The sequence below is a fragment of the Delphinapterus leucas genome, chromosome 8, assembly GCF_059928025.1.
Source record: "Delphinapterus leucas isolate spDelLeu-1000000601 "Yukka" chromosome 8, BTC_Dleu_Yukka2, whole genome shotgun sequence".
Taxonomy (NCBI): Eukaryota; Metazoa; Chordata; class Mammalia; order Artiodactyla; family Monodontidae; genus Delphinapterus; species Delphinapterus leucas.
Window position 1 is genome coordinate 35,697,728 of NC_143136.1, and position 25,615 is coordinate 35,723,342.

Consider the following 25,615-nt stretch of genomic DNA (forward strand, 5'->3'; position numbering starts at 1 on the left):
CATAAATCAGTCAGGAGTTGACTCGGGGAAGCAAAAGCAGGAGTTAATATTGACATTGATTATAAAGTTGAAAACATTTAATTTATAACTGACAGGTCACATAAATAAATATCAATGGCTGTGTTTATAGAAATAATCTTTAGAAAAGCTAGGATTAAATATATCAATACCAGCATACGATCAATTTTGTCTTTTTCAGAAAAAATAAAGCCATGTAGCTTTTATGTGGCAGAAACAGGCTTTGAATCCATTTCTGACTCAAAACCTGTACAGAGTAGAAAAAGTAATTAAGGGACTTCACCTTGGTGTCTCCATCGAAACCCTATTTCTCGGCGACCTTGCAACAGAAGCAGAAGCTTAATTTAAATCAAGAAGTGGCCAGAGGGCTCTGTGTCTGGGTCACTACCCACATGTTATCATTTGAGACCCAGTGGAAACCTCACCGCTAAACACTTCTGCGTGTCTAATAGTTGAATGCATGAGAGGTGGAGAGATTATTTGTAGAGAAATAAACAAACCTGCTTCGCTCCCTCTGAGAATTCTGCAATGCTGAACTCTTGGTCGAAATAGGCCCAAATAAGGAAGGAGTAAATTCGAGTCCGAATCCAGTTGATGGGGTTGGAGAACCCCAGGATGATCATCTTGGTTTTCTGGCGCTGCTGGGGCTGCTCCTCGGTGCTGTAGGTTCGCCGAGGGCAGGAAGGGAAAGCGGGAAGGGTTGTGGGGAGTCCCAGAGGGCTGAGCAGGGGACGCTGAGGAGCTCGAGCTGGCAGCGCCAAGGCCACGGAGGCCCAAGAGACTCGAGGAAATGGGGCCGCTCCCGAGCCGAGGCGGCGGCGGCAGAAGCAGCAAAGTCCAGCCAACGGCGGCCACACGTCGGCCGAACCGGGAGTCCAGAGTCGGGCAGCCGAGCCCGGCAGAGGCCGAGAAAGCAGCAAGCGGGGTAAGAGACTGACGGCCAGCGCCATTTTTGTGACCTTTCACCCCTTGCCTGTGCAGTACGGAAACAAAGTCGGCGGGAAACCACCTCGGCGGGACTCGGAGAAAGAGGCTGGAGAGTCAGGCTGGCCAGTTACTGCACCTCTGGTGAGTTCGCCACTTCCCTGCTCTCCATCACATGCCCGTCGGCCCCCAGCCCCGCGCTCGGAACTCGCCGCTCTCGCGACTCAGCCGGCCTCGTGGACCTTTTCTCTCCCGGACCTGTTTCCGGGCGGTCCGCGCGGTTGGAACGTGTTAGGGCCGAGGTTCCCAGGACTTGGAAGAGGACGGGCGTGAGCAACCATGGCCGGGCAGTGCTTCCCGGTACCCCGGCTCGAGGGCGTTTCGCAGGAGCAGTTCATGGAGCACCTGTATCCGCAGGTGAGGCCCTCTTGCGGGGCAGAACCGCGGGAAGCCGGTGGATACCCGTCCCTAGCGCTCCAGCGGCTCCGAATTGGTTTCTTGCGATCCAGGGTGTGGGAGGAGGTGGCTGTCGGCCTAAGGTGGCAGGTTGGCCCGGCGGCCAAGGGAGAGGGCACATGGGGGATGTTGACTGGCTCATCTGTTAAGTTTTCCGTTCCACGTTTCTGGGGAGCAGGTTGACGGCAGAGCGCTGGCTACGAGAAATATTTTGCCCAAGAAGCCCTACTAGTTGCTTAGCGGCGTTGCGGGAGTCTGATTACAAAGTCTTCAACCGTTACCATGGCAACCCAGGGAGTTCCCCACCACTACCACCACCACCACCACCACCACCACCACCACCACCACCACCACCACCACCACCACCACCAATCTTCCATCGGGTTTCCTAAAATCTAGAGGCGGTTTCGCCCCCAACCCCAGCCAGTGGCTTGAACGGCGCCTGTCAGTCTACGCGAGTTACTGGATCTGAAGAAGTTTTTCACTGCACTGAGCCAAAAGGGGAAGCAATGGGAATCCCCCGACAAACTTCCAGTGGTCTTGGATTCTAACTAACGTGGGTTCTAGTTCAGACGTTCGATTCTCTTGTACGTATAATTCGAACCTTAGTTCTCAGAGAAAAATACTAATGGGGGAAAAAAAGTGTTTTTACTTGCCGTGCTTTGCAAGGGAATCCAGGCTTCAGAAAAACTAAGAATAAAGAGGCCAGCAGATATTTTCAGAAAAAAAAAAAAAATTCACAGGTTTACAGTTAGACTGCTCATGATAAAGAAACCCGCCTCCCCAGCAATTTCAGTTGATATTTACACCTATAAGGGTGGTCATTGAGCTACAGCCCTTACAAAAGTCAGCGATGAACTTTTTTTCTTTTAGGAGTTAGCAACCTATAGGGAGGATTCAAGCCTTAATTTATTTGGGAGACTAGTGCTAGATAGGTTGCTGTCCTCCCTACCTCACTGCAGGGCACGTTAGTATAAGATGCCTTCAGGACAGTATTATGAAGACCAAATGATGTATGTATGTGGAAATGCTTTGGAAGATGAATAGCAAAAAGTGTTTTGTAATTTAGGCTTCCCAGACACGACATACAATATGTCACAAAGCATCACTAAGCTTCGTAAAGTGGAAAATTACAAACAACACTCTGGTCACAATGTAATAAAACTAGAAATTAATAACTAAATTGCAAAACAAGACATTTTTACCTGAAAACACTGAAGAAAAGCTGTGAGGGATTATAGTCCTATCGGATTTTTTAACATGTTTTAATATTTAATAGTGTGGTATGGGTGCATGAATAGACAGACTAGAGGAATAAAATAGAAAGTCTGGATGAAGATAGATGTGTGTACACACACACAAGTATTTATCCAGGCTCTGGAGATATTTATATATATATGGAAATTTAGCATGTGATGAACGCGACATTTTAAAAATCACTGGGGCAAAGATGAACTTTTCAATAAACGGTGCTTGGACAAGTGGATGGTCACAGTCATTTAGAAAATAATAAAATTAGATTTATATCTGACACCGTACAGAAGAGTGATCTCCAAATGGATCAGAGATCTAAATAAAAAAAAGAAACTACGTTAAGTACTAGAGGAAAACATGGGTAAATTTCTCTGCAATCTAGGTCTATGGAAGGGCTTTCTAACTGACTCAGGTGTGATAAATGATTAAAATTGTACATAAAATACAAACTGGGAGAAAAATATTTGCAACATATTTCATTAAAGGGCAGTAACAGCCCATGTATGTAAAGAACTTTTAAAAATTAATGGGGGGGAGGGCAAAAATCTGATTAAAAAATGAACAGTTGACAAAAAGATAAAAACGGCATCTAAACACATGAAAAGATGTTCAGTTTTACTCATAAGAGAAATTAAACTGAGATACCATTTATCTATAATATTGGCAAAAATCAAAAGGCTTTAATAATAATATTCTTTGTGGGTCTGTGAAGAAACTGGTACTCTCACATTTTATGCCAAGTAGTACAACCCTCATGGAGGGGAATTTGGCATATCTAACAAAACTATTGATGTGTTTACTTTATGATATAGCAATTCCTCTTTCGGAATTTACTCTGGGGATATATTTCCAACAGTATGAAAATTTCTAGTGTTTATTATGCTTGCGAATTATTACAAATAACCTAAAAACCTATGCATAGGAGACTGATTAAATTGTCCATTTACACTAAGGCGTACTAAGCTGTAAAAAAGAATGAGGGAAATAATAAGATACTTTTTGTATAAAAAAGAAGGGGAAATAAGAAAGTATATATATTTTTGGTCACTATGCAAAAAAGAAATACAGGGACGATAAACCAGACATTAATGAGACTGGTTATATATAGGGGATGAGTGATTATGAGGTGGGTGATTATAGATGCGGTGACCTTTTTTGTACAATTTTGACTTTGGAGATCACGTTACTGTTTTATATTCTGCAGTAATAATAATAGTAAAATTAACAAGGATAAGGAATGGTTCAAAAAAACCAACCAAACTCTAATATAGAATATAAAAGTAACAAGTGAACCTAAGTAAGGGAGAGGAGGAGAAGTAACCTAAGTCACTTTTGAACACAGTTCTTTGATTATATATCAGTCTAAAAACAAAAAGAACCGTAAACAATACTGAATTCTAGTTTGTAGACTTTTTTTACAGTGGTATAACTTAGCAATTGCAAAAGCACTTATTGTGAATTCTGGGATTGTACAATTGATTAAACATTGAGGATGATAGGAACCCGGTTTCCCACTAAGAGAAGGGAGTTTACAAATATATAAACAATGAATATTAGAATAAATCTTGTGGTATAAGATCACAATTAGGTATCCATATTGGGAGTATCATGGTTCATCATACATCCATTAATTGTGTGTGTGTGTATAGTACATATTGAGAGAGAAAGAGAAATAGATAAATAGATATAACTATATGCATATGCAGAATATGTGTGTGTATATATGTATATATATTTGGGGAGGAGTGAGTATATACACACCTTCATGTGTTTCCTAGCTCTGTCCACTGAGAAGGCCTAGAAGTAATGACACACCAATAGTCATAAACACATTCAGCACCCAGATCATGGTTTCTAAACAGCATTCCCCACTAGAAGAAACCAGAGCTGCTTGAAGAAATGACTAGACGGCTGGGACAGAGATGTAAAAGGATACTGGATTGTGTTATTTTTCCATAAAGTAAGAAGTGCTTGGGTAAAATGTCACAAGAGGCAGCTCGAAGGGACTCCTGCTGGCCAAATCTGGGATAACTTGAGCATCAAAATTATATCAGTAGAATATAACTCAGTGAATAAAATAAGTGAATGGAGAAGTTAGAGCTGATTTTTACATTAGAATACCAACTAGTACATGTAGAAGGTGATGGAGTTTTATTTTTTTTAATCATGATTTTTACACTCATCGTAGCAATACTTGATTGAGGCAGGAATTACCAGCTGATCAAAATTAACATCATAAATAATAGGGAAAATATCATGTGCTACCTGATGTGTTGCACTGAGAAAGACACAACATTGCTTTTGTGGTACATTCTTTCCAAAAATGAGTAACCTGAATCTAATCATGAAGAAACATCGGATAAACCCAAGTTGAAGGGCATTCTACAAAATAACTAGCCTGTACTCTTCAAAAATGTCAATGTCATAGAAGGGAGTCTGCGGAACTGTTCCAGAGTAAAAGAGATATAGTAATTAAATACAATGTGGCATCTCAGATATAGGGAAAAAATATAGAGGATATTATAAGGACAGTTAGCAAAATTTGGATACAGTTTGGATTAAAGTATTATATCAGTGTTAAATATAATTTTGATAATTATTCTGTTGTTATATAAAAGAATGTCTTTGTTCTCAGAAAATATACTCAAGTTTTAGAGATAAAGGAGCATGATGTAGCAACTTACACTGAACTAGTTTAGAAAAAATTAAATTATCTTTAATATGTTTCTCTCTGTACACATATAACGAGTGAGAGCAGATGGTAAAGTAAGTGGAGCAAAATGTTAAATTAACAACTAGTGACTCAGAGTAAATGATATATGGGAGTTCTTTGTAATGTTCTTACAACTTTTCGTTTAGAATGGTGTCAAAATAAAAAGTTGCAAACAGTATTTGAGTATAAAGCACAAATTTTAATCAGTTGTATGTTTTGTCATAAATAACACTCTAGAGAATGCTTTAAATAATACTCAGACTTCTCTTGTTTCTAAGCTTATGGTGGCACTTCTGTTTTGTTTGGTTTTGATTTCCTAATGTTAAAATTTTGTTCTAACTATATTACATGGGTCCTCTTCCTGTTTTAGTTACAGCATGAATTGTCAGAAGGTTTGATTTTTAGCATCTTGGGATAAAGAATCATTTCTTATTTGTTTTTATCCCTTTATTACCAAATACAGCTCCTGATACATTGTTGGTTTTCCCTAATTTTTGGTTGATTTTTTCCACACAGAGAAAACCTCTAGTGTTGGAAGGAATTGATTTGGGGACGTGTACAAGCAAATGGACAGTGGATTACCTAAGCCAAATTGGAGGGAGGAAAGAGGTGAAGATTCATGTTGCTGCAGTTGCCCAGATGGACTTCGTTAGTAAGAATTTTGTGTATAGGTATTTTCTTCTGAGGTTTACTCTGGGGATACACATAACTTTTTTTAAACCTTTAAAATATTTTTGCATTATTATACAAAGATTATATGGCATTTTCTCTTTTGGCTAGTTTGATATAATTATGGAATAGCTTACTAATTTTTAAAGAATGGCTTTTAAAAGACAAGAATTCTGAGCTTACATAATTATACAAAGACATTTCCAAAGACCATTTTAAAAATATAGTGTGTACCCAATACCTTCTGGAGTCATGGAAAGAGCAGAATTTCTGTAACTAAAGTTAGATTCATCTAAAGCTCGGTGTACTGTATTCATTCAATGTTTCATTAATTACTTGATCCTCCCACATTAGTAATTGTTATCTAGAGTAATAAATTCTAAAGTTTTCCTTTATAACCTATTTTGATTTTTAAGTGCCCTATTTTGGGAAGATTTTTTTAATTCCAGATTGTTTTTAGATAAGTATAAGCTCATGTTTTCTTTTTCTGCCCTCTCCAGAAATATAAGACAAGTGGTTACTATGTTTGGTAAATCTTTTATCAACTTGGATAAATCAGGCTTAATTTTCTTTTTTGTCCAAATAATCTTAAATACTTTAAATGTCCCTCATGGTTGTCGTTTTATGCTTTGGAATGTCTTAAAAGTAAAAGATAGTTAAATGCTGCGGAATATCTCAACTTGAAAGCTTTAAATGCTACAACCTTATAGATTTAATATGCTATTTATTCCCATGAGTTTATTCCCTTGAGTTTCACTAAAAATGTTAAATTTAAAAACAAACAACTTTCAAATTCTGAGCACATGCAGTTCCCAGCAAATTCAGTCTATTGAAAAACCATGTTGTTCACAAAAGACTGATTTTTAAAGAAAGGTGGCTTTCACTGTTCCTTCCAGAGTTTAAAGATGAGTTAAACAGAGCTTCTAATGTCCAGGGCCGTTCTTTTCTCAGTAGAGTTTCCCAAGTCCATATAGCAGCTTGCCAAAGCATTTCTCGGTTTTTGATCCTTTGAATATTTGCCATTACAGTTTTGGCTTTTAATAGGCCATGGATTGAATTTAATTACCATAAATTTTTCCAAGTGTAAGAACTTTTCATTTTTTATTAAATCAAGAAAGTGGAAGAAAGTGCTGGAATGATGAGCATTTTTCAGCCTGCAGTTAATGATGTTTATTTTCCAGGGAGCCCAGTGCTGTAACAAATGGGTATTGAAACTTCATCTTGAGTTGCCTTGATGTTATGTCATGTCCTATAAACTTTTCAAAACATGTTTTTGAAGCACATATATTATGTAATAGTTCCTATTCCAGCTTCCTCTAAGCCTTTCACTACAGCTACTAAGGAGTTGCAAGATTAGTTTCTTAGAGTAAGAAGGAAAATAGATTTAGTCATTTTTGGCAGTTATCAGGGAGTAGGAAAGAAGGGAGGCATCTAGACCAAAGACAGAGACTAGAAAGTAAGAAAACCTACGCACATATATAATTATTATCAGTTCAGATTAAGGTTGCATTTCTGCTTTTTAAACATTTGAAGATAAATATGTTTCCAAGTCTTAGCTTTTACTTCTCTCCTCTTGGTAGCTCTAACTGTTCTTCCAGAGTCAGTATACTATAAAAAAGAAGAGCCTTGTGTAGTGAAAGGATACAGTTGTTATTCTTCTGGCCGTAGATTTTTTTTTAAGTCTGAATCTTATATAAGCTTTGCTTCACTGCTTCTGCCTATCACATCATCTGACTCCTGTCATCATCCTGCTCTCATTGTTTGTTATACTTTCATCATTCCTGATCTTGATTTTCCGAAGCAGCCTTTCCAAAATGGGGAGCAGAACAGTGAAGATTTTTTTTCTTCTTTTTCTAAATGTTGGTAACTATTGCATGCTGCTGCATTATCATTGTTGTTAACGCCACCATCTGTCCTTTATTGAGCACTTACTATATATGAGGTACTGTGCATCCTAGATTATATTACTCATTTAGACTTCTGTGAGGTAGATTTTTTAAATAATAATTATACAGATGAGGAAATGGAAGTTTAAAAACGTTAAATAACTTACTCAAGATTGTATAGCTCTAAATGTTGGAACTAAGACTTATACCCAAATTTGCCTGACTCCACCAAGTCCTAATAATCCTAAGCCCTCCTTGATACTACCTCCCTTACTGGTCTGTATGTCAGTCCAGACAAGTGGAACTTCTATAGCAGATGCCCTTCTTATTGAAACATGCATAGGATAGATAAGACCTTAAGGCCAAGGAACTTAACAATTCATATACCTCATTTCCTCTTCTCTCAACTTAGTTTCTGTAGAAGCTCTGACAGGTACTATGACCTAAAGGAGAAGGTTGCTGGGGGCACCCGAGTTCTGCTTCTCTGGACTCAGCTACTCTATCTGGCCTCTTCTTGTAAAGGTCTTGGGTTCTCTCCAGTAAAAAAGCTAAGCCTTAGCAACTGCACCAATTTCAGAGGTAGTTTTGGCCCAGAGAGGCTTCCACATTGTTCCCAAACTCTTCAAAGAAGCTTTGGTAGGAATGAAGAGTATATAGTGAGGTCGGAGATGGAAAACATTGAACAAATAAATTTGTTGATATTATTAGCCAAAACTGTAGTAGTAGATGACAGACTCCTTTCTTCTCTCTTGGAGTGCTCACTCTACATAATTATCAGCAGTGTGTCCTCAAATTCTGATTGACACCTGCTAGTCCATAATCTGGCATCAGACTCACTTACCTTTGCAAAGGGATACAAGGCAGGAAACAGTATTCCAGCAGGTTGGAATCAGTGGGAGTCCTTATACCAATCCAGAAGCCATTTTTTGGCTCACCAAGTGACAGCTTACTTGTAAGGGAACAAGACTGACTATAGAGGTGGATGCAGAAACACCCTAGCTTAGCTAAGCCACTTAGTGCGCAGAAACCAGCAGCATGAAATGGCTCATGACCCTGACTTCTCAGTTCCTCCAAGGAACTTGCTCAGTTACTGAGTTATGCTGCACACGGAGAAGCCAAGTCCTCTGCTTCCTAACAGGTGGCTATAGTCCACTCACTATCCTTCTAGTCTAGACACAATAAATAAGGGGTCTTTTTATTTATTTATTTATTTTTGGCTGCACTGCACAGCATGCCAGATCTTAGTTCCCCGATCAGGGATTGAACCTGTGTCCCCTGCAGGGGAAGTGTGGAGTCCTAACCACTGGGGTGCCGGGGGATTCCCAAAGGGTCATTTTTTACAATAAACAATGTTACCTGTTCTCACAGCTGACATTCCACATTTATCTTAACCCAGTATGTTTCTAGGAAAACATTGCAAGGTCATCTTCTTACAAGGAAATCTTACCTCCCCAGTACAGATATCAAGTGGAAAGATATTTGGTAATAAGAGTGAAAGAGTACAGGTATCATCTGCAGATAGGGGGTCGTACATTTGATTCTAGAAGGTTGAATGGATAGGATGTGATGCAGAGAAAAGACAGCCCTTCAGGCTCAAGAGCGTGAGGTAAAGGAAACAAACTTTGCTTCTGCAGTGTTCAGCCCTGTTCACCAGGATGGAAGGAGACAGGCATTTGGGCAGAAATATTTAAGAAGAATAAAATTTGGTCACTTCACTGGAATTCCTGAGCTATTCCTCAGAAGCCTGAAATGATAGAGGGTGGTACAGGAGGATGAGAGCAGTTTTGTGTGCTACTGCCAGAAGGCAGGCAGGTTGGTGAGAAGCAGAGGGGCTTTGTCTTCATTGGACTGTTTGCTTGTTGTCTCTTCCAAAGTAGCATTGGTGTTGATAGCTTGCCCCATTCATCACAAGACTTGTTTTGTGAGGACACTTGAAAATTAGTAGCAATAAAAGCTTGAAAGTTGGTTTATTTCCAAAGATACCATAGATACCTTAGAACCAGAAACATTTTTCTTAACAGCAACTTAGGAGTATATTGATATGAGAAGGATCCATCTGTACTGTAGATCTATTTGAAATCAAAATTTCAGCCAACCTAGGTCAAATAAGCTCAATGCTAAATGAATTTTGAAAATTTAGACTTCCACATAATAGGTTATAATAAAAATTATGGATATTGTAAAACAGAAGATATATCAAACTCCAACAAGCAGTGTGTATATATATATATGTGTATATATATATATACATATATATATAGTGACTAGAGTATTACTAGATGATTTATTGTTACTAAGTCCAAGGATTCTTTTGTGTTTATTTCAGAACTTTACCTTTTGGCAAGTTGGTTCAGAGGGCAGCTGAAGAAAAGCATAAGGAATTCTTTATTTCAGAGGTAACTGCTTTTAACACATTTTCTTAAGAAAGCATTAATATGTAAATACTAAATTATTTTCTTATAAAAGAATAATAGATATGTAAGAACTATAGCCTTCCATATATCCTAGCTGTGTTATTTATTAGGTCTCAAACCTTGTCCAAATTATCTTTCTATGCCTCAGTGTTCTTATCTATGAAATAGGAATAATAACGGTATCTATTTCATAAGGTTTTTGTGACAGTTAACTAAATAAAATCTATAGAGTACTTAGCACAGTGCCTGACACGTAGGAACCACTCACTAAATGTTAGCTATTAATATTACTTCCTCTGAAAATGCTTTGGTCTGATATGCCAGGTTCAAATGCTAACAGAGAACTTTATTTTCATATCTTACTATTAGACTATTTCTATATTTTATTATTGTTATTATCAATGTGACTTCTATTGTGTGTATTTACTATAATATTTGTTCAGGATTAAATGCAGAAGAATTCTACTTATTTACATTAAATCCAGCTTTAAATAATTTAAATGTCTTGAGATAAGGCATTGAGGCTTTTATAAATACAATTTTTAAAAAAAATTTACTCTGTTATCTCAAAAGCACATTTGAAAAATAAACTACTTTTTAAGTTTTGAAGAAAGCTATTGTCTGCATCTGAGCCAGCTGGGCTGCTGGTCAGTTTGGTGGTAAAAATGTTTTGTTTTCACAGTTCTCTCATCGGGTGATGTTTACACTAGATCCACCAGTATCCCTACAAACTCCAGAAATCTGTATTCTATAGTATGACTAGAATATCTACTAAAACTGAATCCATTAGCTGTACCTGAAAAATGTTTTTTAACTTTACAGCCATGCTTTAACATACATGTTCAGTTGCCCTTTGGTATCAGTCCTTTCCTGTCCAAGGGTAATGAGTGGCACAGATGTAAATAGCCATGAAATGTCAAGTGAAGTAAAAGAAACAGAGACAAGATAAAGGGCAAGACAAGATAAATTAAAGTCTAAAAATTAGGGTGAGTGTGTAAGTAAGATGAATATGGACTATTAGTTCAGTTCTCTAGGAAGCATACGCTGAGATGGAATTAGGACTACAGAAGGTTTATTGGGAAGTAATACCTGTGAAAGGAAAGGAGCGGATTGGGTAGAGGGTGCCATCAGATGGTGATACAGAGCTGACAGTCTCTGCCAGATCAGTGTGGAACTCCTGAGCGAAGACGACCTCTTAGAGGAGTCCTGTCTTGGGTAGCAATGTCTAGGCCTTTTACCATCTTGCTTAGTCATTGGCTGGGGCTACCCCACGAAGAGCATGACCTTTAGTTCAAAGGGCGAGGTGGACCTGCAGGAGTTAACAGCTGGCAGCTGTAACTTAATCACACTCCTTGCAATAAGTTATGAATCCTTTCTTGAAGGGCAGTCTGCGGTGCATCTCTGTACCGGCCACATGAATTTACCTTTTAAATCCTGAAACATTAGAACTGGAAGAGACTCTTAGAATTTTAAAGAACATACTTTGAAATCTATTTAGCCAGTAATAAATTTATGGAACTTATCTGATATGGTACTAGTTAAAATTTTAAAAACAGTAAATCTAGGAGTTCAGTAAAATTTATGAACAGAGATGTATAATATATTGTTAGGGTAAATAAAATATATTTTGAAGTTTGTGTTATAATAGTCAATGTAAGTATGAAAGAGGCAGAATTCTTGAGTTGGGTTGCCCCTGTGTTTGACCTGATATATCTCAGTTCTCTAATTATTACAGGAAATGCAGGCAATACAGTGCATCATAATTCAAATAGTTCCCTATTAGAGCTACTCAGTGAAGTTATAATTGACAATTTTTTAAAGCATCAACTTAAACTTATTACTATGAAATGACATATTTCTAATTCGTACATGAGCTGACTCTTAAGGATTTGGCTTGAGAATTATGTGATTAGGGATAAACTTAGCTTTATAAAATGCAATGTTTCAGATTTTAAAAAAATTATTTTTAAAAGTATTTTATTTATCTTCTATTCTGCATTTATATTAGTTTGTCGTTGGCCCTTAGCAATGCTCTGAGATCATATGTGCTATACAAATGGGAGTTCTTTTAAATCTTAAGACACTGTTAAGATTGTAAATAATTTGGAGTATAAAGTCTAAATTAAGCATTGTGGCTTTAGATGTGGTATGTATGTGTCGCCTTTAGGATTTATTTTACTTAATGTTTTGGGATCCTGTCGTTATTACTAGCGGCATATAGAGACATTTCTTCATACAGCCACCAGAGAGCATTAGTACAAAGGGTAAGAAAATGGAACTTTTTCAAAAATGACTTAAGAGGGTTAGCTTTTCAGATTCATTTCCTTCCATCTTTACTTTCTAATATTTTCAAGTGAATACTGATGTTGTTTTTCTTTGGAATGTTTAAGGATGAGAAGTACTACCTACGATCACTTGGAGAAGACCCTAGAAAGGTAAGCATTCTGAATGTAACAAGTTGTCTAATCTCTCCACAATTAAGAAATCTGTTCTACTGTATATTTTACAGATGGCCATTCAGCTAATAAAGTATAATCTAAAATAATTATAAAAATTCTGGATAATTCATATATATGTATTCAGAATCAAATTGATATGGGCACAGTGTTAAGGATTGGTCCCTAAAATGATCAAGTCAGATTCTATCTTTTCTCTTTATGGCACTATTATTTCTTTACCTTCTTTTATTCTTCTCCCTTAGTAGTACCCACAGGTTTTATGTAATTGATAACTTATATTCAAGTTGATGACTCCTAAACTTAAATATTAGAGTAGATGGCAATTGTATGATTCTTGCTTAAAGTAGGAAGAACTTTTCTATTAGTGAAGCATATTAAGCTTAACAATAGTGATATTGTTGAATGTCTTGGTACATAGTCTGTCATTCCTTCAGTTGAAAGATCATGCGTTGGCTATGGTCACATCCTAGTATTTTAAAGCAGTGAGCAGAGTTTTGCCCCATTCCTCCTTATTATCATGGGCTCTGATGGAAGCCTTAGATAAAATAAGCATTATGCCAATATTGTGTTTATTATTAAAATTCTCATTATGTTTCTCTCAATGCAGGATGTTGCAGATATCAGAAAGCAGTTTCCTTTATTGGAAGGAGATATTAAGTTTCCAAAATTCTTCAAAGAAGAGCAGTTCTTTTCCAGTGTTTTTCGAATTAGCTCACCAGGGTTACAACTTTGGACCCACTATGATGTATGCTACATAAATGAGAAATCTAAAACTATAGTAGCTCTTTAGAATTTATGGACTTAACATGCACAGTTTCAACTTTCTGGAGGTTACCCCAAAGATCTTTGACATGTAATTTGCTGAAACATGAAGTTTGAAAACAGGTGCTCTGCAAGGCAGTGGTATGGGAGTGAATTATTTTAGTTAATGCTAAAGCCTAGTTAGTTTCTTATATTTGCATTTCTCTGTGGTCTTATTCTTGGTTCCTCATTATATATATACTAAGTTTTTTGAAGTGTTTTTTTTAACATGTGAAAAGTGGACACCAGATGAGGGGGAAAGCTGCGAAAGAGGGAAAAATGTTAAGGTTGTAGTATGAGGATGTTGAAGTGATACATGACTAGATGGAACCATTGTTGAGGAGAAAGGCAGAAGTTTGTGGAGAGCCATTTCCAATTATAAGAATTTGGGGACACCTGAAGGTCTTAGGCTGTATATCCCTTGAGAATGTCAAGTGTCTGCTGTATTTATTGAGCAGCAAGATGTGTAGAGTATTGATCTTGATCATTTATTCTATGGTGTTACAATTTTATTTGCTTAAACATATGCATATAAGTATCTAAAAATATTAAAAATCTAGTATTGTGTTTGGTTTGGTGTTGGGTGGAGAAATTTAGAAAGCTTAAAGCAATACCTAATAGGTTTCTAAAGATAAAAGAATATTTTGAAAAGTTCTGAGTTAAATTTAATAAAGTTTTAGAAGTGTGTTTTACAATTTAGCTGAGGCCCTCGGGAGGATTTTAACGTAGTAACTCTATAATTAAATGAGATAGATATAAAGTCTTAGCATATTTTTTAAGGTTTTATTTACATGAATGATAAGGTGAGAAAATGATGTAACTCAAAGTTTTTAACTGTATTCAATGACTATTTTATGTAGTATCCATTTTATCTTAAATATTATAAAGTTTTTCTTAAACATAAAAATAAGTCAAAGGGATGCTAGTTATATAGTTAAAGTTTACATAAGTCAAATATTAGTGGTAAAAGGAGAAATGCTTAGGTAGAAGTGATATGTACTCAATAAATAATCATGAATATATCTTGCTTAGTATATATTTTAATTCCTTAGCTGAGAATTATGTAGCTCTGCCTTTTAACATTTTTCAAAATTTGTACTAATGTAGTGTACCCTTACAAACACAGGAAAAGTCAGGATTGCTCCATTATTAATAGGTTCATCAAGAAAATTTGCCAAGTTATAGTCCTATAGAAATAATTTGGAAATCAAGATACATACCTATAACCAAATTATGGTTGGCCATATAGTAAAAGACTTTAGCAGTAGTTGCAGCAGTACTGTGTATTTTCCCAACACCTGGTTTTCCTAAGTGCTTTCAACCTGTTGTCTAATTTTGGCCTTACAGCATTCCTTGACAGATAAGTAAAATAGATACTTAGCAAGGGGAGCCTCAAATAGGTGTAACTATACTTGCTGTCAGAATGGTGGGGCAAAGGCAAATAGTTTTCTGACTTCAGATTTCCTAATAGCTTGCCAATCCTTCCCATTTTAAGACAGTGTTGGAGAAATAATGACACAGTTGTGTAACACAACTGTTTTCCTTGTTAGATTAGAATATTACTATAAGTTTTAGGTAATGTGAGTCAAGCTTTATTAAAGGATAGGATTTACGGTTAACTGTTTGGAATACCATTGGTTCTGTGTATTTGAATTTTAGATACTGCTTATTCATAAGTTCTTATTTGTCTTCAGGTAATGGATAACTTATTAATACAAGTGACAGGAAAAAAGCGTGTTGTACTATTCAGTCCTCGAGATGCCCAATATTTATATTTATCAGGTACTGTTTTTTTTTTAAGTTTAAATTTCTGAAGTTTTATTTATTCAGTTAGTTTTTTTTTTTAATCTCTTCATTCTCATAGAAAAACTTTATAGGGCTTCTTCCTAATTATGATGTATTGTATTCTCCATTGTGTATGTGATGATAGGCAATATGAAGAATGAGATTTTCAGATTATCTTAATTATATTACATGGAAGTCAATGGTTATAAATAAAGGATGTGTTATTGAAAATTGTCTTAGGTTTCAGGAGAATAGTAATCATTCTCACATTGTGAGTACACAGAAGTAGTTGTACAGGAAAAAAAATTTTTTTCAAATTTACATTTGTGGTTACTTTTTAAAAAAATGCTAACTGCTCAATCTATATTTATCCTTTTTTGGAACTTTTCAGGTACTAAATCAGAAGTACTGAATGTAGATAACCCAGACTTAGCTAAATATCCACTGTTTTCCAAGGCTAGACGGTATGAATGTTCCCTTAAAGCTGGAGATGTATTATTCATTCCTGGTAAGATTTCCAGACTTCAGTAATTTGCTGTTTATAATATTTGTACTCTGTCTTCCATCCATCATTATATGATTATTTTAGTAAAAAAATTTGTTAGATGTATCCTGTCATATACAAGATGATTTTTATACACAGATGTGTGTGTGTTTAAAGTATGCTTAGACAAATTCTTACAATATTAACAATCTTGTTTTCAAAGGCAACCTATAAATATAATATTATATATATATAATATTATTATACTCTAATTTCTTTATTCTTTTATTAAAGGATCTCAAACAAGATACTTTATATCTAGGAGAAGATTATACCTCATTGTACTTTTAAAATCATTTTGTTTCTAAAATATTAACATGTTTTAGAACTGTCACTTAAGTATTTACCAAGAAATAGTAAATATATTTCAAAGCCAAGAGAGATTAGAGATTTTATTAAATATAAAAATGTTAGTCTTAATACCTATGATATCTTTTGTGTGCATTATTTTTCTACAGTCTGAATTAGTGTCACTTAATGTTTTTGAACAGTAAATAGGCATTAGTTACTGTTAGTAACCAGTGATATAATTAACATCTGTAATTATTATGCAAAACTGAATACCTGAAGATTATAAAGATAAAATCATAATTAAGATTAAAGGGATGCATTAACAAATTCTATTTATATAGTTTTATTTTCCATATCTAAGTTAATAAGTTTAATATGTTTAATAACTTTTCAGTGATAATAAAATTAAGTTAAAAAGTATTAATAATAATATGATATTCTCATTTGGGACTAGATTATAAATTCTTTGAGGACAAGAAACCATGTTTTGTTAATCTTTGTATTGTCCTGATAAAATGTCCTTCACATAATTGTGTATAAAAATTTGATACCTTGGGGCTTCCCTGGTGGCGCAGTGGTTGAGAGTCCACCTGCCGATGCAGGGGACGCGGGTTCGTGCCCTGGTCCGGGAAGATCCCACATGCCACGGAGCGGCTGGGCCCGTGAGCCATGGCCGCTGAGCCTGCTCGTCCGGAGCCTGTGCTCCGCGACAGGAGAGGCCACAACAGTGAGAGGCCCGCGTACCGCAAAAAAAAAAAAAAAAAAAAAAAATTTTGATACTTGACTTCGAAAACAACCAGCACATTTTTTTTTTTAACATCTTTATTGGAGTATAATTGCTTTACAGTGGTGCGTTAGTTTCTACTGTATAACAAAGTGAATCAACTATACATATACATATATCCCCATTTCTCCTCCCCCTTGCGTCTCCCTCCCACCCTCCCTATCCCACCCCTCTAGGTGGACACAAAGCACCGAGCTGATCTCCCTGTGCTATGTGGCTGCTTCCCACTAGCTATCTATTTTACACTTGGTAGTGTATATATGTCCATGCCACTCTCACTTCGTCCCAGCTTACCCTTCCCCCTCCCCGTGTCCTCAAGTCCATTCTCTACATCTGTGTCTTTATTCATGTCCTGTTCATCAGAACTTTTTTTTTTTAGATTCCATATATATGTGTTAGCGTAATTTGTTTTTCTCTTTCTGACTTACTTCACTCTGTATGACAGACTCTAGGTCCATCCACCTCACTACAAATAACTCAAATTTCTTTTCTTTTTATGGCTGAGTAATATTCCATTGTATATATGTGCCACATCTTCTTTATCCATTCATCTGTCAATGGACACTTAGGTTGCTTCCATGTCCTGGCTATTGTAAATAGTGCTGCAGTGAACATTGTGGTACATGACTCTTTGAATTATGGTTTTCTCAGGGTATATGCCCAGTAGTGGGATTGCTACAACCAGCACATATTTTTTAAATCCATTGCCATTACTTAAATTTGGGGGTTTTGTGTCTTGAGAGCATGGTTAAGGGTGATGCAGTTCTCCCTTATTCTGTATACAACTTTAAAGGAAGAAAAAAAACAAAACAAAACAGAAATACTGAACATTTGCATATATTTTGAAGTAAGAGCAAAAGTCCCATCTTCGGATGTAAATTTAACAGAATGGTTACTTTTTTTTCCTGTTACATTGAATATGGAAAAAAAGGTTCTGAAAGAAAGAGTAATTAAGATTAAAACCATGTTTGGAACCTAGTTTTGTAAATCAAAATATTTTAAGCTTTTGTTTCTCCTAGAGCACTCAGAATGAGTTTGTTTCTAAAATTTAGCTTCTTATAAATCTTCCTTTCTCCTTTCCACAGGATTAAACTTTCTTTGGATGTGACTAGTATTTCATCTTTATTATATTGTAGTGTTGCTTTAGTATTTCTGTAGCACCTGTGTTTTGAAAATATTTAGACTCAATTGAAAACAAAGAAGTAAGCTTTCTAGTAGAAGTAAAATATTAATTAGCTATATGATAAAAGTTTACTCATCCTCTCCACAACCAAAATATTTGCTTTAGTTTTATATACTTATTATAAAGGAGTTGAAAGAAATATAAGACGATTATAATTGCATTAGAAATGTAAAACTGAGGAGGCTACAGTGAATGCAGGTTCAAGCAAGTTAGAAAACCAAATGCAGCTTGTACAGGAAGTCTTTGAGAACAAAAGTACTGTACTGAGTCAGAAAAGGTCAAAGATACTCCTCAAATAATTGAAATGTTCTGGGTATAAAAAATGAACACTTTTGATGTGGTTGTGTGACTCAGGAAGTGTAAACAAGTAACACAAAACACAGCCCCAAATTACAGAACTACAAAACAAATATAACTTTATTATGTCTTTCAAGTTAAAAGGAAAAATTGCTACTTCCAAAGGTTTTAAACGTTGGGTTGTGCTATTGACACTTTAAATTGGTTGGCAATTCATAAAAGTTAAAATGATTCTGTTAAAAGCTGGGAGTGTGCTAACGAAGGGATCTAGTTACAAGAATTATTTCTTGCATTGGCTATAATGCAATTCGTGATATTTCACTGACATTTTGGGTTTTTTTTTTTTAACTGTAGCTTTTATTTTTAACTTTTTTTTTTTTTTAAACTTCTCCAGCTTTATGGTTCCATAATGTAATATCTGAAGAGTTTGGAGTGGGAGTGAATGTCTTTTGGAAGCATCTTCCATCTGAATGCTATGATAAAACGGATACCTATGGAAACAAAGATCCTACAGCAGCATCAAGAGCTGCACAAATTTTGGACAGAGCCTTAAAAACCCTGGCTGAATTACCAGAGGAATACAGGGACTTCTATGCACGGCGAATGGTCTTGCACATTCAAGACAAAGCCTATAGCAAAAACTTTGAATAAATATTGAAGTGAATGCAGTGAGCATAAACTTTTAAATACAGTTCAACTCAAATATTGGAGACGTATAACAAGATGTAAATTATTTTTTAAAGATTTATCCTTTGTTAAAATAGGAAAGATAAATCAATCTCAGATTTACAGATTAAATAAGTATGAAGGCATGTTTGTGTGGTTTCTACTTAATACAGATTGTTATGGTTGAAAAAGTGCTGCGGTGGGACAGCTCTTTAGCTTTCAGGTGCAAATAACTAAAAATCCAACTTAAAATGACCTAAACAATAAGAAAATGTATTGAATCATTATACATGAAGTCTACTGATAGAAAGGGCTTCAGTATTTCTATTCCAGTGATTCAGAAGGGTCACCAGGAACCTGTGGGGTTTTTTTTCTCCCGTTTTCAACTGCAGCATTGGCATCATACTAGTGCTGGCTTCCCTCGTGGTCATGGGATGGTTGCCAATAGCAGTTGGGCCTGGGTGCATGTTCATTTACATGAAGTGGAGGAATCAGGGAGGATTCCAGGGGCCCTCTTAACATGCGAAGCTGTCCCAGAATTTGCCGCCGGATGCTTGGGTCTCATTGATCTAAAGTGGCTTAGACCTGTCCATCCCTGAGCCAGTCACTGGTAAAGGATATGGAATAACTCTTAGGTCATTTGGAGCTACTGGAGCTGGAAGTAGAATCCGCTGCCCCTGAGACACATGAGGTAGAACGGATAATTTTTAGAATCAGAGTCCAGATAAGGAAAAAACATTGGCAACGAACAATATGTACTACATTAATCTTTTGAGCTTTTTATAACCTACAGATGCCTAGGCCCCATCTTTGTAGACTCTGATTCAGTATTTTTAGGGTTTGGCATAGGTATCTATTTAATAGAACTCATAGATTGTTTTGATGCATAATTAGGATTGAGAACAACTGGATTAGATGATAGTGATTTGGACTATTAGTTTTGTGATTTGTCCAAAGCAAATGTTTAATCTGATCCTGGTTTTCTTGGTACCCAGTAAAAGTTAGGCCTGCCCTTTTCAGTTTTTGAATGTCAGAAAATATTCAAATCAGTTTTTTAATTTATACCTATGGCTAAACTTTAACCTAATTCAAGTTTTCCCCAGTAGATGTTTTCTGCCTATCCCCCTTTTTTTAAAAACATTTCTTTTAAGAATGAATACATGAGGGATCCCAATAACATTATTGAAGACAATCAGCGATTGTATGTGGATCTATGCCATTCTTTGTTTTGCACCTAGTAATTTTATTGCAGTGTCATTGAAGAAAGCCCATATATATTTACTGAATACAAATGTGCCCATCTAAAGCAATCTGAGTACATCGATTTAGTGCATATTAATTATGGAGAAAACTTTCTTTTAAAAATAATTTATCCACTCATACCGTGTTTGGAGTTGGATTAATTTCAGGTATGAAAGGCAAATTACAACAAATAAGAAAGGAAAAGTATATAAAAAATTGTTCTCAACTTCACAGGCATCTTTGGGAAGAGAGAATGAAGTTACTCAGGTCAACAAAAGAAGTCTGTCAAAAAAATTGTTTTATATCTAATTATTAGATTTTGATTTTTATTATTTCTTAGGTTAAGCAAAGAACTTCTTTAATGATTTTCTTTGGGAAGAAAAAGCAAAACCCCTTTTAGTTGGAATAGTATTTAGAGTCAGCTCTTTAATAAACCCTTTTTTTTTTTAACCAGTAAGAGAATCAGTGCAAAATATGTATGTCCAGGGTCATGTGGAAAACTAGGAAGTAAAGCTGAGATTACAATTTGCCTAACGAATATTCATTTTAATTCAGTTTATTTGGAAAGTAAACTGGACGACTTTAGGCAAGTTAATCTCCTAAGAAGCGTACTTTCCTCATCTTTAAAATAAAACTTGAACTTTATAGGATTGCTACAGAAATAAAGGAGATAGCTGAAGGGCAGGAACATGGTTGATGGCTGGTGCTAGCTTCCATTTAATATTCCTTTGCTGAGAGATTTGAGGTAGTTCCTGTTGCAACATTATAATAGCTGCAATACTGATGAATCCTTTGGGAGGTTTTATTTATTTTTGGGGGGGAGTTAAAATTCCTGGTCATAATTTTTAATGTTAGGGTCTTTTATTTTTTTGGCCACGCTGCGTGGCATGTGGGATCCTAGTTCCTTGACGAGGGCCTGAACCCATGCCCCCCCACCCCCCGCATTGGAATCGCAGTCTTAACCACTGGACTGCCAGGGAAGTCCCCTAGGGTCTTTTATTTTAAATGCAAAATATTTTAATCTTTTTGCCTACCTGGCTGAGACCAAATGAGATGTTTTTCATATATAAAATAGTACACAGCATGTTAGCTGCAACTTGTCAGGAATTCCAAATCTCAGACTTTTGTTGCTGAAAGGGATCTTAGAAATCATCTAGTCAATCCAGATTGCTTAAATGACTGTCTAGGCTGACACAGCTGGGTGATAGAAACTTGAAATTATAGTTGTGGTGCCCAGATTAGTAACTCTCCATTCTTACCCTTAGGTGCAGCTCATCTCAGATACTTAGGGATACATCATATAGTTATTCTCTGGTTACAGTTCAGGGGCACAAAGGAATTTTTTTCCTCTGCCAGCAAAACAACTCAATGTGCTGCTTGCTACACAGACAAGAGATACAAAGTAAGACTAATGAACAGGCAGACAGCAGAGTGTAATATAAAAATGGAATAGTATGCAGTCAAAGAATGAGACAGGTATATGTATGTACTGGCAAGGTATTTTCCCAAGGTAATTAAATGAGAAAAAGGTTTGAAACTATGAGTACAGTACGATGCCATTTGTGTAAAAGGTATGCTGTAAATAAACATTTATTTGTATATGCATAGAATTATCTCTGCAAGGATACATGAGAAACCAGTGATAGTGACTGCCTCTGAGGTTAGACAAGTAGATGGGAAGACTGGAATTTGCAGTTATTATCTGATTTTTTTTTTTTTGCCCTGGTATATATTATTCTTTCAAAATAAATTTTAAAAATACATGCGAAGATTGTAATTATTTTCTTCTCACAAACATTAACAGTATTTGTCTTGGTACATAATTACATCTGAATTCTATTTATTCAGTAATTTCAAACTTGTCACTTCGATGAAATATCAAAACAAGGGAAACAAGGTCAACATGGCTTATTTTCTATCCTTTTGAACAGCAGCTATGTGAACATTTGGAAAGAACCTTAGTAATGAGGCTTTTCGTTTTTTTTTTTTTTTTGCGGTACGCGGGCCTCTCACTGTTGCGGCCTCTCCCGTTGCAGAGCACAGGCTCCAGACGATGTGGGATCTTCCCGGACCGGGGCGTGAACCCGTGTCCCCTGCATCGGCAGGTGGACTCTCAACCACTACGCCACCAGGGAAGCCCAATGAGGCTTTTCTTACCCATCTAATGTTGCCAACAGACATCAAAGCTTAATCTAAGAAGTTGACCCCCACCAAAAAATGCAGGAAGCAGGAATGCACGTCTGGATGGAGTTGGAACTGTGCTGCTGTGACTCCTTCCCCCAGTGCTAAAAAACAGATATAGTCAGGAGGAACTAACATAGATTGGTAGTCACCCACATATCTCTGGTGTTACCTTACAGTCTTTTTTCAAGCATACAGGCCATGGGTGTTTGGATGTCTTAAATACACCTAAGTTATATTGTATTTTTTCAAGTTCCATTAAATAGGATACTAAAATGACCATCCTAAGCGACTGCCTGTCTCTACCACTAAGAGCTGCTCGGCCTCTCTGCCTTTGTAAAGAGCAACCTGAATTCACAGATGTCTATCTACATGAATATCTTATCCTCTAAAGCATGTTTCTCTTAAAAGCCCTTAAATGAAGTGTAACAGAATAGCTCTTTTAAGAATAATACCTTTTTGTTTCATATTTTTCCTCTTAAGCCGTAGTCTATTACACATTTCCATCCTCACATGCTGGAACTGTTTTGTCTGTACTGTATCCTCAGTGCCTAGACCTTCTTTGCCCTTGGTGGGGCTTAGATATTGCATGAATGAAATGAAAAACAGATCACACCATATTCTAACCAAGTCTCTTGATGACAGCTAAAGGAATACAGATGACTAGTGTAGAAAAGGAAGAACTTACTTATTTTTGAGAGATTTTGTTGTCTAGGAAATCCAACAGAAGGAAATGATGCTATTTTCTGTGGAGCAATTTAAAGGAAAAGAAGAGATGTATTTTTATAGGAAAGGTTCAAAGTTGCCTGTATGAAAAAACATGGAGGTTAATGAAAACACACACAAACCCAAAGTGGCAAAGTGGAGAGAAATCGCTTCCTTCCAAATAACGATCTAAAGTTTTAACAAATCTAGTAACAAACAGCACATCCAAACAGACTTCTGTGGATTAAATTTAATACAACTGTACATTCATGCTGTGGCGGTAACAACTTTCACATTATTTGTTTGACTACTTTTCTCAGTTGACTCTTTCATGACACAAACACAAAGGCACAATCCAAAGGATACACTAACATTTATAATAGTTTTAAACAAATGTGGAGAAAGAACAGATTTTAAGTATTAAACAGATATTTGAATATGGATCAACTTGAATACATTTTCATTAAAGAAAATATTTTCAGTTCTCAACACTGTCTCATTTTGATGCAATGGCAATTCCAGGTGTCCCAGACAGTTATTCTTAATATCCATTCAACATATAACAATTACAATTAAGCATTTACATGACTGGATAGCTACAAGGACCATATTTTAAATACCTCAGATTTTTAAATGAATCTTTCTGCTAAAAGTCATACGTTTTCCATTTTAGTTAATCCTGTAGAAATAAATGCCTTTCCTTCCCCCCCTCATTAAAGTACTCAGTAACTTAGCTATGTTACATTGGATACACATAAATTTAACCAAGGATTATTAAACGTATTGAAAGAAGCCATCCAATCAATAATGGTGCTTTAAGACAAGGTAATAAGTCAAATGTTAGAATTAGGCTGACTTGTTTCCTTGTTGGGAATTTTGGGTCTCAAAAGAAACAGCAGGTATTTAAAAGAAACCAAAGCAATATAAAACTACTGTACTTCATCCTTAAGGAAAAAAACATTGAAAGATACTATTCTGAAGTTCATACAATTTAAGCATCTGGTAAGTAAAAATCCTTTCTTAGAAGTTTCTGAATATTTGGAATATATTTATAGAGTCATTAAAATATAATTCTGAGACGAAACCAAGAAATTAACATTTTAAACTATTGTTTTATATATTTAGACCCTCTAGGTTATTGATATTAAGCTTCAGTCTTTTTTTCTTTTTCAGTCTGAAAGCAGCATGTTACTTCCCTCTTAATTATTTCATGACCTGTAAAAGCTAATTATTAATAAACAATTCTTAAAAAGACCACTAGCCTTTTATTGTAATCTTTCAATGTTAGTTGACGTTCATTAGATCTTGGTTTCTCAAAATGTATTTATCTAGGTCAAGAAAAATGGGCAGAAGGAAACCTCACCCGAATTATGTAGCAGTGTTAAGCAAATTCAGTCTTTGAGCCAAAATTAAATCATTTGTGTCTTCAAACTTTCTCTTTCAACTTTTCATATAGCAATATAGTTTTACATTTTGGCCAAGGAGAGATGCTTTCTTTGGGCAGACAAAATCATGCTTCAGGAGAAATAGTGACTTAGTTCTATAGAATCTGTCTCCTTTTCAATAGGGCACTACCAAATACAGTATTATATTTTACCTAAGTTGCTCTCTTTCAAAAGATGATAGGATGAAACAATTTAAAATCTGTACTGTATTTTTACCCAGTATACATAATTATGTTCAATTTCAAACAATTTTCCAAAAGAACTGGTTTTTTGCCAAAATGCAAGAAACGCCAAAATGTCTTATCCAAAAGTTGCCAATTAAAAATTAAGCCACAGTGCTTAAGTGTAGTATTTTTAAAAACTAACTTTACACTACTGCACATTCTTAGATATGTGGAAACAAATACATTTTGACTCTTAAGAAAAAACACTTGATGGCACACTGAAGAATGACACCATAAGTTTATAAACATAAGAGGCAGGGTATAGTTATTGCAAATTGATGGAAAACATCAGTGTGCTTTCACTTTGTTTGAAGAGAAAGTGTTTCCACTCAAAAGTTTTCAGTGCCAAAATACCTAATTACCCTTAAAGTATCACCAAAATTGGTTTTAAACATTACTCAGAAAATAAACTATTTCCAATAGTAACAATCTTAATTGCCTTTTATAAGGACTATATTATAACTTTCATTCTTAAGGGTCTTGTATCTCCCTGTAGGATTATCACAAACCACCTTCTGGATTTCAAATAAACTAATTCTAACCCAGTCCCAATTAAAAACTATCCACATTCACAAGCAAGGAACACTACTGCACATTACACTCATAGTTTAGGAATGTGTGCTTCCTTCCCCCCACCCCCCACCAAAAAAAACCTGACAATGCATCTATGAATT

General features: G+C 35.8%; 2 protein-coding genes across 4 annotated transcripts in view; one reads left to right on the plus strand and one right to left on the minus strand.

The window, feature by feature from the left end:
• The window catches only part of MAIP1 (matrix AAA peptidase interacting protein 1), a 28,920-nt gene extending 27,496 nt beyond the window's left edge, over positions 1–1,424 (minus strand). For 2 of the 3 annotated variants that reach the window (XR_016394057.1, XM_022567353.3), the window contains exon 1: positions 519–1,424. Coding sequence is in view for 2 of the 3 variants with exons in the window: in XM_022567353.3 (XP_022423061.1) it covers positions 519–968 (450 nt within the window). In the remaining variant the exon portion in view is untranslated. The remainder of the gene's footprint in view (positions 1–518) is intronic. The other variant, XM_022567352.3, reaches the window with a different exon arrangement.
• TYW5 (tRNA-yW synthesizing protein 5) lies at positions 1,012–25,595 on the plus strand. Its single transcript, XM_022567347.3, has 8 exons — positions 1,012–1,359; positions 5,882–6,036; positions 10,247–10,316; positions 12,725–12,769; positions 13,401–13,538; positions 15,289–15,376; positions 15,771–15,887; positions 18,873–25,595. Exons 1-8 carry the CDS (start codon positions 1,282–1,284, stop codon positions 19,127–19,129), a joined length of 948 nt encoding a protein of 315 aa, XP_022423055.1. The 5' UTR covers positions 1,012–1,281; the 3' UTR covers positions 19,130–25,595.
• The last annotated feature ends 20 nt before the right edge of the window (positions 25,596–25,615 follow it).

Coding starts and splice junctions, on each gene's coding strand:
- TYW5 (XM_022567347.3), top strand. CDS start 1,282: ATGGCCGGGCAGTGCTTCCCGGTACCCCGGCTCGAGGGCGTTTCGCAG. Junction 6,037..10,246: donor AGTAAGAATTTTGTGTATAG/GTATTTTCTTCT, acceptor TGTTTATTTCAG/AACTTTACCTTTTGGCAAGT. Junction 15,377..15,770: donor CCAATATTTATATTTATCAG/GTACTGTTTTTT, acceptor GGAACTTTTCAG/GTACTAAATCAGAAGTACTG.